At 43.0% G+C, this 17,658-nt stretch overlaps 1 protein-coding gene across 1 annotated transcript in view; it reads left to right on the top strand.

The window, feature by feature from the left end:
- The window catches only part of LOC308118670 (ATP-binding cassette sub-family C member 4-like), a 38,125-nt gene that overhangs the window by 2,481 nt on the left and 17,986 nt on the right, over window positions 1–17,658 (top strand). Inside the window, exons 4-21 of the mRNA XM_080478180.1 lie at window positions 715–835; window positions 963–1,187; window positions 1,300–1,389; window positions 1,827–1,990; window positions 2,081–2,206; window positions 2,631–2,880; window positions 2,973–3,080; window positions 3,242–3,331; window positions 3,622–3,813; window positions 3,938–4,032; window positions 4,108–4,194; window positions 4,290–4,386; window positions 5,545–5,766; window positions 5,965–6,096; window positions 6,296–6,333; window positions 6,601–6,695; window positions 7,124–7,270; window positions 12,716–12,795. Of these exons, the coding sequence (XP_080334306.1) occupies window positions 715–835; window positions 963–1,187; window positions 1,300–1,389; window positions 1,827–1,990; window positions 2,081–2,206; window positions 2,631–2,880; window positions 2,973–3,080; window positions 3,242–3,331; window positions 3,622–3,813; window positions 3,938–4,032; window positions 4,108–4,194; window positions 4,290–4,386; window positions 5,545–5,766; window positions 5,965–6,096; window positions 6,296–6,333; window positions 6,601–6,695; window positions 7,124–7,270; window positions 12,716–12,795 (2,359 nt within the window). The remainder of the gene's footprint in view (window positions 1–714; window positions 836–962; window positions 1,188–1,299; window positions 1,390–1,826; window positions 1,991–2,080; window positions 2,207–2,630; window positions 2,881–2,972; window positions 3,081–3,241; window positions 3,332–3,621; window positions 3,814–3,937; window positions 4,033–4,107; window positions 4,195–4,289; window positions 4,387–5,544; window positions 5,767–5,964; window positions 6,097–6,295; window positions 6,334–6,600; window positions 6,696–7,123; window positions 7,271–12,715; window positions 12,796–17,658) is intronic.

Raw genomic sequence — 17,658 nt, 5'->3', positions numbered from 1 at the left:
AATAGAGCTGCCATCAAGGGGCTCATCCTCCATCAGGAGCAATTTGGATTGAGTGTCTTTCCCAAGAACACTTGCAAACTTGGGATTGGAGGACGAGCTGTTTTACCAACCGGGCAGCAGCTGCTCAGTAATACTGTTCTATAAACAGATGTTACAATGTGGTGAAAATTCTGTGAGGACAGTTCAGTAAAAATGTTTGAGACTTGCTTTGTTGGAGATGCCGGCGCTTAATTCTCGTATTTTATTCTCTGTACATTAAGCAGAAGAAGATTTTAATAACACTTTTGAGACTCTTTGATTTATTTGTCTAGTCATTTAACCTCTACAGTTGTATCCATGTTAGGTTCATGGGGAGCGGGTAGCAGCCCTGCTAACTGTGAAGTCACCAGTCCAGGAGATACCATTGCTTTTTTGATATTCGTTATGAGGTGTATTTTTAATTTGGGGGGGGGGGGCTTAAATAAATATTTTATTTATTCATAACTCAAACTCAAAGTACATTTTGAGCCCCTTTTGTTATTATTATTTGTTGCTAGTTAGTTACACTAAGAGTTACCACCAGGTGGCCATATTATGAATAATGACTCAAAGTTTACTTAAACAAACGACTGAGCAGGATGTCAGTGGCTTAAGCACTTATTTGTTTGCCTTTTGTTTGCGAAAGTCTTTCCGACCTGAAGGAACATGCTTGTCGTTTTGTTTTTCTTTCCAAAGGTACTGGAATCGGGAAGTTCAGCAGGCGGCCAAAGATCAGCGGCCGCCCAACCTCACCAAAGCTCTCATTAAGTGCTATTGGAAGTCATATTCACTCATTGGAATATACATGTTCATAGAGGTACAGTACAAGTCACCCAGTGACTCCACTCATCTGCATTGAGCAATGTTGCATTATTTAACATCAATCAAGATGTGATTGAGAGCCACACTCCTGCAAATCTCCATTCCATTTCATTTCCTGTTAGGAAATTATCAAAGTCATTCAGCCGCTGCTACTTGGGAAGCTGATTGAGCACTTTGAGAGTTATGACCCCGCTTACCCAGACGGGGTCTATGAGGCTTACAGCTATGCTGCAGGCATCGGCCTGTCCACCATTACCCTGGCTATCCTTCATCATTTGTATTTCTACCATGTCCAACGAGCAGGAATGAAGATCCGTGTGGCTATGTGTCATATGATCTATCACAAGGTCGGTCGTTATGTGTCATACATTCACATTCATGTGTGTTTCATGACATTGTTGAACTCACTGATTTGTTTCCTGTTAAGTTAACTTGGATCGATTATATTGCTTTGCAAAGGCTCTTTGTCTCAACAGTGCAGCGCTGGCCAAAACCACCACCGGACAGGTTGTGAATCTCTTATCCAATGATGTCAACAAATTTGACGAGGTGACTGAAAATTGCAATGTGACCTCACTTTTCAGTTTAAATGTTGCATTTATTACCGCTATAATGATCACCTCTTCTCGGGAGTGTTTTAGAGAGGCATTGATCTGACTTTATGGTCATTTTGAAGCCTGTCGAGTGTGCTGCTGCTGAGATGAATTGCATAACTCAGGCAGGTGCTTCAATTATTTAGTCCACTGCATTTGCTTCAGTGAGGGTACAGATCAAAAACACAAAGATATAAGTTTGGTGAAAGCAAGATTATAGCATTACGTCCCAGTATTTGTTAAATGAGCTCTATTCTAATAACTTGGCACACTAATGTAAGTTGTAGCTTTATTGTATACTGTTATTATGTCTTCAAATTGAGTTTCCTGCATACTACAGTGACTCATTTGATGTTTATTATATTCTGCTTTTCTGCTAAATTTTATTTACAGGTCACCTTATACTTGCACTTTTTGTGGATTGGTCCTTTACAAGCAGCGACTGTGATTATATTGTTGATGTATGCCATTGGGCCGTCGTGTCTCGCGGGAATGGCCGTCTTCTTCATCATGATGCCGGTTCAGACCATGTTTGGCCGTTTATTCTCAACTCTCCGGTTAGTAGGGATTTTTCACATTCTGTACTTAACTGCATGGTTTCAGTCGCGTGTGTCTTTGGTTTCACTGATTCGTGTTTTCTGCTTCAGGGCTGAAACAGCCGTCCTAACGGATGAGAGAATTCGCACGATGAATGAAGTCATTTCTGGCATCCGGGTGATAAAGATGTATGGGTGGGAGAAACCTTTTGGTGCCCTTGTGGATGAAATCAGAAGGTATAGTGCATATTAGCCAGTATACGGATCATCTATAAACACAATGAAGAGTGATGTGAATAATGTCCATGCAAAGAAAAGTCGTAGGCGCTAAACTTTGTTGTCGAGAGTAGGGGATGCTGGTTTCTGTTGTTGAACCCAACAGACGAGCAACGTTCGGCCGCATTGCTACAGACGCTACTGCTGGTTCTGATAGGAAGTGCTTGGATCGCACAGTGTGTCAGACTGTATGAGGCAGAAAAGTGGCCGATAATATCTGTCGTAATGTTGTGGTCGTTCAGTGTGTAGTTAGAATAATTTTTGCAATAAATAATTAGGGGGAAACATTGCTTCATTTTGAGTAATTAAGCCATTTTTGAGAAATAAGTCAAATATCCATGTATCTATTTATTGTGCATTTATCAACTTCATTTTTTTTTTACAGAATGGAAATCTCCAAGATTATGAAGAGTTCCTACCTGCGAGGCCTGAACATGGCGTCTTTTTTCGTTGCCAGCAAGATCATTGTCTTCATCACCGTCCTTGTCTACGTGCTGACAGGAAATAAGTTGACCGCCAGCAGAGTGTTTGTGGCCGTCACCCTCTACGGTGCGGTCAGGCTCACGATCACACTCTTTTTCCCCTTTGCCATAGAAAAAGTTTCAGAGTCTCTCATCAGCATCCGAAGGATTAAAGTAAATGAATCGCCGACGTCACACCGCCATGTAAAAAGAGCTTGTGTTGATAAAGGAAGGACTATAACCTTGAATTTATTATACTTTTTCAGAAATTTCTTTTGTTGGATGAAGTTGCTCCTCAGCATCTGGGTCTTCCTGTGGCAGAGAAGAAGGACTGCATAGTGATAATACAGGATTTAATGTGTTACTGGGATAAGGTAAGAACTCTGTGGGAAGATACTGGATGTCTCTATTTCTTATCTGTATTTTACATCATTTTGATTATTCAGCCATTATTTTTTTGTCTTCTATGCAAACTGTATCCGCAGTTAATGAAGTTTGTTTAAACTGACTTTAACGTATCGACCTTTCCTTGCAGAGTCTCGAGGCACCAACTCTACAGAATGTGTGTTTCACAGTGAGACCCAAGCAGCTCCTGGCAATCATTGGACCTGTTGGCGCTGGAAAGGTCAGGTCTGTTCTCTGGTCTCAGATTTGGCGACGCACACACACACGATTGTAAACCTGAGACATGTAAAGTAACCTAAAGTTGCTTTTATAGTGGAGATGCCTTTGTTCCCCATCAAGACTGGATATAAAGTGTCCCTATCAATATGTGTTTGGTTGTATGAGGCTAAACCGGTTTTAACACTTCATTTTTCTACTTAGTTAAAGTGACATTGAGATTTAAAAATAAAGGAAAACAAACAGAGGATTTAAGTTGTCATTTATATTCAAATGTTTGTTTGTGTGTGTCAGTCCTCACTACTCAGTGCCATACTGGGCGAGCTGAGCCACGAAAGCGGCGTGGTCAAAGTCAAAGGAGAACTGACGTATACGTCTCAGCAGCCCTGGATTTTACCCGGTACAGTTCGGGGCAACATCCTGTTTGGCAAAGAGCTCAACCCCAAGAAGTATGAGAGAGTCCTGAGAGCCTGCGCCCTTCAGAGAGTGAGAACCACCTTGAGTACTCCTATATTTCTTTGTCATTTGCCTATGTTTCGGCTCATGCCACCTGTCGTCAGTCCACTCTCAGTGTGAATACTTGTTAAAGTGACATGTGGACCCTGCTCAGGACATGGACCTGTTGCCAGGTGGTGACTTGGCGATGGTCGGGGACAGAGGGGCAAACCTCAGTGGAGGACAGAAGGCGAGGGTCAGCTTAGCGAGGTGACTGTTCAAAGACAAAATGCATCTTTGGTGCGTGCGACATAGAAATAACTGTGACCCGAATGCATTTTGCAGAGCAGTGTATCAGGATGCAGACATCTACTTGCTGGACGACCCGCTCAGTGCTGTGGATGCAGAGGTGGGCCGGCATCTTTTTGAAGAGTAAGTCCCGTACCAACATCTCACCCGTTGTTGTTGTTGATGATAAAAAACGTGTTGGCACGTCGACATTGCGCCTGGTCTTGTCTTCTTTCCAGGTGCATTTGTGGACTTTTGAGAAAGAAGCCTCGAATCCTGGTCACTCATCAACTCCAATATCTGAAGGCGGCAGATCAGATTGTTGTCTTAAAGGAGGTGAGTATATGAGGTGTTGCTGGTTACAATGCTATATTTACCCTGGAAAATGGCTTTTATTAGATATATTTCTATGTTTTACCGAGAAAGCCTCTGAAAATGTAATTGAATCTCAACTAATATAGAAGACAGTATTTTGGCATTGATTAGCAGCAGTTATGAGGCGCAGTCCGTTTAAGATGGACCCCAGCGCGATAAGCTCTTAAGCTTTTTTGGGTGGTCGTTTTTTCACAGTATTCACATAATTCATGCACAAGTAAAAATCCTTGGTTGTATGTGTGAAATTGTGGAAATAAATGAAATGAAAAAAATAAGATGTGCTTTGAAAGATCGCTCCCAAAAAACAAATCCCAGCATCTTTACCAGCATATTAAATGTTAGTGGTAGTTTTTTTTCCCCCTCATAATTACACATCACAATTGGTTCACAGCTTATCTGCAATGGCATTTATTGCTGTAGATAACTGCATGTGTGTGCACATTATAAAGATATACAATTACCTAAAAGTAATTTAAGTTAAGACCGTGTGGAGCTGGAGCTTATCTGAGAGGACTTTTGGCACATTAAGAGTACGTCTTGGATTGGTCACTAGTCCATCACAGGTCAAACAGTTAACAGAAACCCAAATCCAGCCAATTTAAAGTCACAAATTAACTTAATGTGCATATCTTTGGAATGTGGGAGGAAGCCGAAGAACTCACGCAGGCACAATGAGAAGTGCTGTGAGGTAATGTTGCGAACCACTACTCCGTCACGATAGCTGATGTTTCTTTTCTCCCTCGTGTTTATATGAAATTCACTGTGTTAATATTGGCTGTGAGTACATTCTGCTGATTTTATCTTTGAAACATGATTCAAGAAAAAAAACCTCTATAGTAGTCGTGCAGCAGGTAAAACAATAGGACGGATTTGCTGTAATCCGGTCTCTGTTTCTAGTTTTCATTTTCTCCCCGTGTGTGCATGGGTGTTCTTCATGTAGTCCGGTTTCCTCCCACTGTCAACAAAACAAACAAACAAACAACAAAATTGCCTGTAGGTGTGAATGTGAGTGTGACTGTTTCTTTGGGTTTGCCTTGTGGCGACCTGTCCAGAATCCACCCTGCCTTCGCAACAGTCAACTGGGAGCTTGTTAAGCACATTTCTTTTTCCTATTATCAGGGTCAGATGGTGGCAAGGGGGTCCTACAGTGAGCTGCAATGCTCTGGGGTGGACTTCACTTCCCTGCTTAAGGAGGATAAAACCCACGAGGAGGAGAAGAAGGAACCAGCTCCCATTCCTGCCACAATGTCCCACTTCCCTCACGACAACTCCATGTCCTCCATCTCTTCCCTTTCCTCCTCTTGCTACTCTCTGATTGACTGTGCAGAGCCACTTGTAGTGGTAGGTATATTTAAAACATTGAATCATGATTAAAAACGTTGATTCTCCGGACTCTCACTGAAGAAGTGGTGAGACGCTTGATTTGCTTCCTTTCGGCCACTAGAGGGCAGAAGATCCTAACCTTTACCCTGCTGTTTATTATGGCCTGTTTTGAAGTGTTGCTGGATGAGTGGCATTGACACTGGTGTCTATCTGTAGGCAGTGCAGCCCACAGAGGAGGAAAGCCGCTTAAAGGGAGACGTCGGCCTGCATCTATATGTGAAATATTTCACGTCAGGCGCCAACGTATTGGTCCTCATTGTCCTCATTATGTTGAACGCTCTAGCACATGTGAGTTCGCTTCTCTAAATAATTTGTTGACACATTGACAGTCGATCTCAAGTAAATTGTATATGAAATGTAATTATTTGATAATTACTGGACAGATTGGTAATTGTGCTATGTTTTCATTGTTTGATGTATTTAAATGTTTAACCTAAAATAATGCTGGTATTGTTTTGTTTTGGTTTTTTTTGTGTTCGTTGTTTAGATTACATTTGTCCTGCAGGACTGGTGGCTTGCACACTGGTGAGATTTCATTTCTTTGCACTCCCAAGAAAATGTCTTAAAAAACCAAATGGACATATGTCCTCAGGCTGAAAATGGTTAATGATTTAATAAAAGAGGACTGGACCCAACTGTTTTTTCTTGACATTGTCTGTAACTTGTTGAAACTGACCTTGTGCTTCAAGATGGGAATGTAATTTGTATAGTGCCTTCACGTTGTGGCTTTTCTTCTCTCGCCATGTTTATTTGTCCTTGTGGATTTTTGTCTCCTTTGTGACCGACTTGCAGGGCTTCTGAAGAGAAGCACATCAGTGTGACAGAGCACCTCAATGGCAGCTTCCCTCGGCAGCTGGACCTTGACCTGTACCTAGGTGTTTACGCAGGTGAAGCTCACTGAGCGCACATTGCTTTTTGTGTACCGCTGAGGCTCTGAATACTAGAGCCATTCAATGAACAGATCCACAGTTCTTTGGCTGTGGCCCAAGGCCTTCAAGGCCCAGTGTATGTGTACATGGGCCTCAGCTGTACAGGAAGATAGCAGTGCTTTTCTTCTTCTCTGCTGTTGGATTGCTCTGATTGTCTCCCTTTGACTCTCAGCCTCTTCACCCTTTCAGGCTTTGTGCTCACTGTGATAAATCAACATTGAGGAGAGAAAAAGAAACATAATTGACGAAGAAAATAAAGTAGAAGGTTTTGTGTATGCTACAACTATGCCTAACAATGCACCTTAAATGCATAACTGATCTTGAAACAAGCACAAGGACGACATTATATGGTGTGTTTATATTTTTCGCTTGTACTCTTTTTCTAGGTTTAACAGCCTCTACAGTGGTGTTTGGGTTCTTTCGCAGCTTGCTCTTCTTCAACGTCCTTGTGAGCTCTGCTCAAACCCTACACAACAACATGTTTCACGCCCTCCTCCGGACCTCAATACACTTTTTTGACATCAACCCAATTGGTAAGTGTCATTTAAAGCACTTCTTGACGGCACAGTGGTGGGTTGATTATCAGGCGTTAACATTCAGATGCGCCGCCTATGGAAGTTATTGTTGTGGCCTCTCGCCACTAGAGAGCAGACTGTTACTTCACTTTGTCACATTTTGATCCAATCGCCACAAACTCAAATTCTTCCGCTTAAACTCTGGCTTGTCATGTGTCCCAAGAGCCACATAATAAAATAATTTACAATTTAAATGTTCATTTTTAATTATTTGTATTTTTATGAAAGCAATTTATATATTTTTTTTTTAAATAGAAAGTATAAACAGCCACTTGAAGTTCATTAAAAGGTGTAAAAATCATACTAAATAAATTTTACAGTTATCAGTGAAAACTTGATTGTGTTTTACAATTAAAACTTTGAGCTATCATGATCAAATTTACATGAGGGAAGTATATTTCTGTGCAACCAGTGGGCCAGTTCGATGAACATCTTGTTATAATATACAGCCTTATTGTATTTAAAATGAGCTCATAGAAATATAAGCAAACATCAGGTCCGATAAATACTAGTTGAAGTAGATCTCAGGCAATGCTGTGTTTGGACTGTGGAGCCGTGTAAATACATATGTATTTATCTTGTGCGCTGTATCAGAAATGTCGATTATTTGTTTCGCTTTCCAGGCAGTATCTGCTGCATCAATGGAGTAGGCAAATGGCCAAGATTTTAAAAGTGAGCAAATACTTCAAAATAAGTCTGATGATACTGAATTGCATTTTTGTTTTCTCCTTTTAATTTGCACCACATTATTTAAAGAAAAACAACATCGAGTTAATATTTCAATTCATCATTTCTTTTTTCTTCTTTATATTTTATCTCTATGATTTTGTGGTATTAATTAAAGATCTGTTTCAAGTTGGGAATGTTACTGCAATCTGTCATTCATATCCAAAGTCAACTGTCAAGTGGCCCACTTTGATAACTTTAATTTTTCTAGGGCATTGTTCACCTGTCAGCAGATAATTACTCAGCCTAATCTCTTCATAGTGACATGCGTGTACAACACAATCAGCTCGGGTGGGAATTCTCAACAAGAAGGGAACTTGTATCTGTATAATGAGTCATAATAAGCTGGTAACACAAGTCTAAATATGATTTGAGGGTGTTCGGCAGCTTGCGGTTTCCACTGGCATTATATGTGGGTGTAGCGATAAAGCTGTGTTTGCAGCAAACACCACATGTCCTAATCTTTGACTTTTGTTTTTACTCCCGCCGTCGTGCTACACACTGGACGAGTTGACGTCTTATCTGGGTGTGCCTTGCCTGGTAATCTATGCACAGGAGGAGAACAAACACTTTGAATAATGTAATAATCTGTTTAATAGCGCAGTAAAGGAGAGGCTTAGCAGGACCCACTATCTGATTGCTGCCGTGTTGCTATCAGTAACCATTGTGTGACCAGTGCAGTCATTTCATCCTGGCCTCCAACCTGGCAAACACCCCGGTGTTTAACTGGATTTATAGACAACTGTACCGGAGTCTGTGTTTTCTTTTGTCGTCTGTGCAGTCAACAGTCGACTAAGCATGACTACAACCATTTTTATACGTACAATATAAATATTTACATTGTATTATCTACTCCTTATTTCATTTTTTTTTTTTAACTCATTCTCTCCCTTGGGTGAAGTCTTATAGAAAACAACAGGACAAAAGCAGCTCATTCACAGGTCTCTCTTTTTTTCTCTCTTAATGTCTTCCGTATGGAGAGATTTTTCTTTTTCTTTTACACAATAACTGCCAGTTTCATCACTGCTTTCACATCCCGTCTTGCCATAAGTGTGAGTCATTTGTAACTGTGTGCCCATGTGCTGCTAAGGATTTGACAACTGTTTACATGTGTAAGTGATAGGTGCGGCGCTGTTGCTGAACAGGCCCGGTGTTTGATAGCCGTCCTCAGAGTTAAAGGTTACCATTTCAAGCATCGCTGAACAAAGGTCTTATTTGTTATTCTGTGAATGTGGTTTATAACAATAGACTACAACTGTGGTGAATTATGATTGATGGAATGGTATTATAGCCCGTCTGTATCTGCCACTGAATGCCACCGTGCTGTGTTTGAATCCGTGTGTTATCTTTTGTGCTGTGTGGAGACTTCCAAGTTTCGGTGATAGAAAACCTTTTTATTTTGTAACAATACTGGCTGATAAGTTTTAAAATGACCAGATGGAATGGATATAAAGACAATCTTCCTATTTTATTTTTTTTTTCAAAATTTATATAACTTTAATTATTAATATTTCTCATTTTCAGTGATATGTACAATCTTATTACAGCTGTTCATCCAAATGTGATCCAGTTAGAGCAGCGCAGACAGCGGTGGATGTGTTGAGCTGATGTTGATCCCTGTAATTTAGTGTCATTGAGTGGGCTAATCCCCTCAGAGACTGCAGGCCAGGGCTGCAGCTCATCAGCACAGTCAAGGAGTGGAGTCTCAGTCAACACACACACACACACACACACACACACACACACACACACACACACACACACACACACACACACACACACACACACGCACACGCACGCGCACAAACACACGTACTGTCCCTCTTTCACATCAGCATAGTGGACCATCGCAGAGCCAGGTGTCACTCAGTTGCTGTTGACACAGGGAACATTAGATCCTCTGTAGTCAGTGATGTGAGATTCTAATTGTGTCTACAGAGGCAATGTTTTTAATGTCTGTATTTCAGATCTGGAATGCAAGAGTGTTAAGAGTGAAGTGAAGGGAGTACTGCAGAGAGGATGATGATATCGAAGTGTGTAAATTGAATGTGGAGATGGAGCCGTGTGTGTGTGTGCAGTATGGCTGATAGGGCTCCCCCTCACTCGGCACTTCCACTATTTAATTGCATGAAAGGGAAGGAGAGGAGATTGCAGGAGTCTGGCGGTGTGAGCGAAGAGAATGGATTTAGAATGTATTAGTATTGGCAGCAAGGCGCCGGCGGTGGGAGGCTGCCCCAGGCCTCTGGGCCCTTCATGGAAGTGCAGGTGAGCTGTGCCACCTCCAGCCTTGGCAGCCCCCTCCCCAGTATTCTTTCATTATCACACTTGCCTTACTGAAAGGCCCCTCCAACTGCACTGGGGCCCACACATGGAGCGGCTCTGAGTCGTCCCCTTATCTTGATGTTTACAGGGAACAGCGATTTGCCACACGCCCTGCTCTCGCCGGACCCCACTGTTCCACTTCTTTAAGTGTGATTGGGGGCCCTGCTCACCTAATATCTCCACCTAAGAGGCCACCTTAGTTGGGAGGGCTTGATATTTCCTCAGCCTGAAAAGTGGTGCAAATCACCCCTGGAGTCTTAAAGCATAAGAAATTGTTTGATACTAATGCTGCTGATATCCTGAAACGTCTATACCCCTCTCAACACAATAGGTGATATTGTTGACAACCACCCAGAGTGATTGAAGCCATTGTCCCATGCCGATCTTACCTCATAGGCATTTCCATGCAGTGAATGTCTTTGTGTAACTGCATCACTGTAATGTATCCCTTCTATAGTCTATGCAGGATGGAGAAAGGTCTTTACTTCATCTCCTCTGAAACTGTCTGTTAACTGAGCCGCCTGTCAAACAGCTGATAGCTGACTGATGTTTTCTGCTCTAACACCCTCCAACCATGGTATGATGTAACCCGGAGAAACCTATCCTTTTCTTATTGGCATTGTTTGTCAGATATGCATGAATTTGGGTCATCTATGGCTTAGACAGTAAAATTACATAAAATATTATTGGATCTTTCACAAACACAGTTTGACATGTACTCCCCCCATTCCCAGACTAAAGCTGCGATATGCTACAGTGTATAGCAGCAGCTCTACCCCCTTGCATGAACCCTCCCCTCGGGATGTCTGTATGCTAAAGGGGCACTCACACTGTGAATAAGATTAGTCTGCCTCCAAGTGTACAACATGCTTACGCCACTTGACTTTGAATCAGTACTGATTTGGAGCATTGCTGGGTTGTTTGCGGGGAATAATGCTCTGGCTGGGTTTATGCAATGGCTGTTATGGGGAGCCCGGCCTTGTCTGCATGCATGTTTTTAGGCGGGAGCGGCATTTTGGATAAAGCTGTAAGCTGCTTACGGCCGTGGAGAGAGGTGATTACAGGGCCCTCCTCCGTAGGACCGACACAGACGCTGGGAGGCAACTTTTAGGTCAGTGGTGCCCTGGCCCCACCACGCCTCCGGAGTGCCATACCACCACATTCTGCCAGCGTGCCGCTTAGCCGTTCCCCTCCCTGCACTTCTACCAAGTCCCACCCTGAGCAATGGCTCATTCTGTGGACCGAGATAAACTCATCTGCATGCTTGTATGGTTAGTTTCCTTTTTTATCAGGGCTTGTACCCTCATTTATATTCTCATTTATATTCTTATATGACAGACGTTGTTTGCTTAGCAATGTCTCAAGGTAAGAAACGATTGTCTCTTAAGTGCATGACACCACATTATAACATCATTTTCAACACTTTGACAGGGAAACAACAGAGTAGGCTCACACGCAGAACAATTACCACTGGTTTGAGCCTCTTAACATGAGCCCAGTTGTAGCTGGCACTGCTTTGATACTCGTCTGCCTCTGAGAGTCTCGTGGCTCCCCTTCAGGGACAGAGATAGTAAAAGCCTTTCTGTCTTGCCTATCTTTAGGAAGTGTAGTGTGGGGATTGGCTATCACTGACCTTGCAGTAAACAGTGTGTGAAAGCCGCTGAAGCGCAATCTTATGTGCTGTGGGATCAGAATAGGGGGGCAAAGTTCCTAAAAGGAGTAACAATAAAGGGCTGCTACAGCACCTGCAGAGCAGCTAAAAATAATGAACACCTGAGCAGATTGGAGGCAACTCAATTAACGTCACCGACACGGCCAGTCAGAACATAAAAGCAGGTACGCAGCTTCTGTTGCACCTTTGTTTCCCAACAAAAGGTTCCCTCACGTATTCAACCAGGAGTAGGGCAGTCTTTATTAAATGCTAGACAAATAATGATTCATTGTTTAATCTAGATACGCCTGTGTTTTCCATCTGATATCACACTCAAGGCCTAAGCTTTGTTCTATTGTATCTGGGGAGACTTTGCTAACAGTTGTTCAATACTCAGGAGAGATTGATGGAAATTGAAACAAACAAAGTATTGGTTTTTATGGGTGCAGAAAAGCTAAGGGATTAATTATATCCTTATTTGATTAGGATATCTTGTTCTCAGAATATATTTCAGAACTTCAACTTACATTTCTTAACAAACACTCAAAATAACCTTTCTTTCCAGCTCACTTCATTGTATTCATATTTTTTTTTTATATACAAACAGGACAACATCTTCATGACATGTTCAACTAAAATGTGATTCTATTATAAAGATATTTACTCTATTCCTGCTTAATCTTTTCTTTTGTGTTGTTTCTCAGGAAGAATCCTCAACAGGTTTTCGAAGGACATTGGTTACCTGGACTCTCTGCTTCCATGGACGTTTGTGGACTTTATCCAGGTGAGTCTCACCTCGGCAGGTTTGGTCGCTGGCGCTGCAGCATGGGGAGGCCATTTCATGCCTGGCTAAACCTGCTTTGTGGTCCGGGTCCCCTAATCTGGAAACAATTACTGTAGGATTACCCGCTAGCGCGGCCCAGCGCCTGCACAGATTTAATAAAAGTGTGCACATAGGCTGAGGGCGTGGCTCCCTCTGTGTGACACAACAGAAGTGGCATCTTCAGGGAATGTGTATGGAGCCTAAGCAAGTGATTTGGAGAGAGAAAGCCACCAAAGAGGAAATAAGACCACATGACGATGGGTGAGATGTGAAGGGAAAACAGTGAGGAGGTCAGGAGGGTGGGGCGGAATTGATGTGTCAAAGAAGAAAAGTGTGAGCAGCCAGCTTATGATGTGTTTGCAGATCTGGACCTGGTGGTGGTGGTGGTGGGGGGCGGGGACTTTTCCCCCCTGAGCAGAAATCTATTAATGCTTACAGTTTTACTGGACTGCTACCCATGGGCCACCCTGGTTCTTAACCAGGTTAGGTTACCAAATGCCACCCTGCCACCGTGACAGCCATCTCCCACAAAAAGCCTGAGGAGATGAGCCAGCTCATGCACCTAGCACCACAAAGAAGGGAATGTTCACTGCACAATTCGAGGTAGAGGAGCAGGCGTGGCTCCTTGGTTCAGGCCAAAGAATAGAACAAAGACACGCTGAAAATGAATCCCCCTTCCACAATGCCTGAGTGATGTTTGTGGCAGATACCCATCTCACAGTAGACAAAGGCCATCTTAAATGCTGAAAGCACAAAAGATCATACGCACAAAACCTTTTTGTCTGCTGTAGTTCTCCTCATTTTGATAATATGGTGAATAATGGGCAAAGTAAAATAATAACTTTGTAGAAGGGCCATATGTTCAACAGAAAACCGTGAAAGTGGACAGTGTCATGAGAAAAAACAGACTTGTTTTGCACGACTTTCTATACAATCCTTATATAGGGCCATGTTCTTCTACTCATTTATTTCTCAATGGGTAGTAGTGATAAAATGATTTAAAGCATTCAATAAATGAGGAGCAAGCTCTGTCAAACAAGGCTGAATATGTGTTGAGTGAGATTCAATAAGTCCTTTGCTGCAGCTGAAAGGTGATTGTGATAGGAGACAAAGCTGGCATCCTCTGGACAAAACACTTTTGTTTGTGCTACGATCTGCTCCTGTTTGCAGGTGTCTTTCATGAAGCAGTCTTTAATGCTTTCAGGAAGGAAGATTTTTCACTCTTTTTATCAAAGTATTAGCTACTCCGAAAAGCCCCTGATCTTGACTATTGTTGCTCATTCGCAGAGGGACATTTCCCCATAGTCATTGTTTAAATGGTTGTCAGGAGGGAATAAAGTGAAACTTCATAAACAATGCCCTAACTGGTTTATCTCTCTCTATGGAGAGAGGCCGCTTCTGTGCATGGATTTGTGCCTGAGCTTCCCCCTTTATAGTGGAGTAAGCACTTCACAGCCCTTCAGCACTGCCCCCATACCCGCCTAACAAGGGGATTCCCTCAGGCCGGGGGAACCTGGTTACACCCCAGAGCCCGATTTTTTTCACAGGTCTCATTTAGCAGTAATTTAGTATATTGGAGAAAAAAAAGAGCTCTTTCTTTCCTTTCTTTATGGTTAGGAGACAAAGACAGAAATGTCAATTAAAAACACCTCAGGCTTTGCGGACTGTCAGCTTTTGTGTGGACTTGACCTTTAAATCCTGGGTTGCCTCTATTTTCACAGAGAGGGCAGAGGAGGATGGCAAGACAATAAAGGGTGAGTATGGGGGTCTTTCACTGGATTTTGTGTGAAGGCTCTTGACCAAGTCACACCACTAACTGTGGGGTCCTGCACTGCATTTATGACCCTTCTTGTCCACACAAATTCAGTTTGTCAGGGTGTTTATGCTGAGGCACCAGTTGACAGTTGCTTTCAATTAAGTGTGACTTAGTCTGCTCATGTCAATGTTAATGGCATGTAAAGATGCATAAACACCGACTCAGAATTTACAAATTACAGCAGTAAACCCCTGCGGTCATCTGGAGAGAGAAAATAATTGGTATAGCGTGATTTAGAAAAAGAAATCAAAAGTAAAGTAAGACAAACTCAGTGGAGAAGGACTGAAGAAGCACACAAACCCAGAGCAAAGATGGCTATTGTCTGAAAACACTAGCGGGTGGATCGTTGTGTGAGTCTGTATATTGTGGCACATTGTGTGTCAGTCCTCTTCAGTGGCTTTGTGGGATATGAGAACTGCTGACGTAACCGTGAGTGCTGTAGGATGGGATTTCACCGGCTTTCTCTGCTTCTTTACCACGCCGGTGACAGAAGACGTGAAGAATGCTCTGGCTCCAGGCACTACAAAGGTTAGCCTGAGAAACACAGAAGCCTGCACTGTGTGGAAATATATAGGCTGTGCCATACATCCTACGTGGGCATTGTTTTATGACAGTGCCATTGTCTACCTGCACAAGGTGGAAAATACAAGTGACACAGTGAGGTGAAAGGCCTCAAGACGAACTGTCCTGCTCGTGGTCGCTCCGACTATATGAATATAAGCAAAATCGCATGAAAACAACATGTTGTGAGTGTGTGTGTGCAAACATGGGTGTGCTTCACCAGCGACTCAGCAATACCACACATGGTCATTTGATGGCGAGCATTGGCCAGCAAAAGCTTCCCGTGTGTGTATGTGTGGTCTCCCTCTGATGCTGTGGTCCAGCACCTCAGCTGCTGTGACTCAGACACACACACACACACACACACACACACACACACACACACACACACACACACACACACACACACACACACACACACACACACACACACACACACACACACACACACACACACACACACACACACACACACGCGCACACACACACACACACACACACACACACACACACCAAGCCCAGCGTTCTTTGAGCCTGGGAACTTGCATAACAACAGTCTCGATCTAATCTACAATCTCACCTCATGTCAGTATGACGAAGATAATGAATTCTGTGCTTTATGTGACTTTTGTATGTGGAAATTGTTTTGTTTTTTGTTTTTTTGGGGGGGAAATTGGAAAATGGTTTTGTCTTGTTTTGAAGAGAAAGAGAAAGAAGAAATGACTTGAATGAATTGAATTTGCTGGACACTAGTGATTTATAGTAGAGGGCCAGAGAGTGAGAGAGCGCATTTCAAAGCCTTTCTCTTATTTCCAAAATGGGGTTGGAAATCAGCAGCTTGACTGAGCCCAAATAAGTGACTTCTTTTACCTTTTCACAGCACACAATAGCCTAATCCTAGGACTACTTGAGCCACCAATGTAGACAGGGACTGAGACCACCACAGAATGTGTCAGACCCTCCTCACCCCACACAAAACACATTGACTGCAGCTTTATGAAGTGAAAATGGCCCAGAAAGGGAAAATGTGAAGGAGGTGTCCACAGTCATTTCTCCCAAAGAAAAGCCACAGCATCTGGGCATTTAATGCTAAAATAAAGCCCAAACACAGAGCAGAATGGATTGGGTCACTTGTATTGTTCCAGAGCCCAAGTGAAACAGCGCTGTTTTGTTTCAGTACCACTGACCCTTGCAAGTTATTGTGCCGCTCTGTCACAGAAAGCGTGGGGTGAAAAAGAAAAAAAATTCCAGCAATGACAGAGGACTTCTTTTGAGAATTTGTCTTTGCTGTGCGCTCCCCTCATTTCCTGTTTGGTTTGCACTTTTTTTTTTCTTCTTCCCAGTGGCAAATATTGCACACTGTCAGTAAATAAAGGGAGGATGAAAAAGAGGTTGTAAAAAGCATAATGATTCTCTGTGTCCGGAGGGATGTTTAATTAAAGGGACGTGTTTACTTTCTGCTCTGGAACAACAGTCGCTATCATCGCCGAACACAAATATAGCAATTAACTTCAATTTTCTACATTTATTTTGACATCAAAGCGCTGATATGATCATTGACAAAATAAAGCAATTAGGGTCAGCAGAGATCTGAATGGTCTTTGGACACAGCAGTGTGCCCAGTCTGCTTGAATGACTAAATCACATGCGTGCGGTAGCTTTCTTTTCCTGCTAAAGAGCTATTAGCGGTAATTCTTTATTTGTATACAAAACCTTTCATCCTTTTATCCACTTTTATGTGCGGCGGGATGTGGCTTTGGGAGTTTTCTGTTCCTGTGTGGTTTCATAGGCGATATGAATGTTGGTCTGGGGGGGGGGGGGGGGGGGGGAGGTGTGTGCTTGTAGGATCAGTTATCGGAGTCATCTGTGTGTCGTGTGGGTGGGGGCCACGGTGTCCTCGATGCTGACACGATAAGCACCAAACCACGCAAATGGATCACATCAAACAGGGTCCTGGCGACAGCGGGCCCATGGGAGCAGGAGGAGGAGGCAAGACTTCTATCTAATGGTTCCTGTTCCTCCTCCGTCCCCTCAGATGACCCCCGCTGTCAGATAAGCCGGCCCGGTTCAGACCTTCGCGGCCCCAGCTGAAATGGCCCCAATTAGAATTCAAATGAATCAACCGGCAGAGGTGTATAAGCGCCGTCGCTGTGTCACCAGTCATGAGCTGGAGAGTGAAAGAAAGGCAGTATACACGATAAGACATTTGTTCAGTTAATATTTGATCCTCTCAGGGGAAGGTTGGATAACATGCCGTAATGGCCCGTGTGCCATCATCTCACTTTGCAGTCTGGTAGCCTTCCATCAAAGCTAAGATTGAAACTTATGTACTGTGAAATTCTTGGGATCAGTTGTGCTCAGTAGCTTCGACTTACTGTTTGATTGTGTGGGCTCCACCACAGCAATGGTGAGACTGGTAATTCTCTCTTATCTGAACTGCAAATGGA

Source organism: Lipophrys pholis (assembly GCF_963383615.2).
Source record: "Lipophrys pholis genome assembly, chromosome: 13".
Lineage (NCBI taxonomy): Eukaryota > Metazoa > Chordata > Actinopteri > Blenniiformes > Blenniidae > Lipophrys > Lipophrys pholis.
The sequence above is the reverse complement of the archived record's forward strand: the minus strand, read 5'-3'. Positions and strand labels throughout refer to the sequence as shown.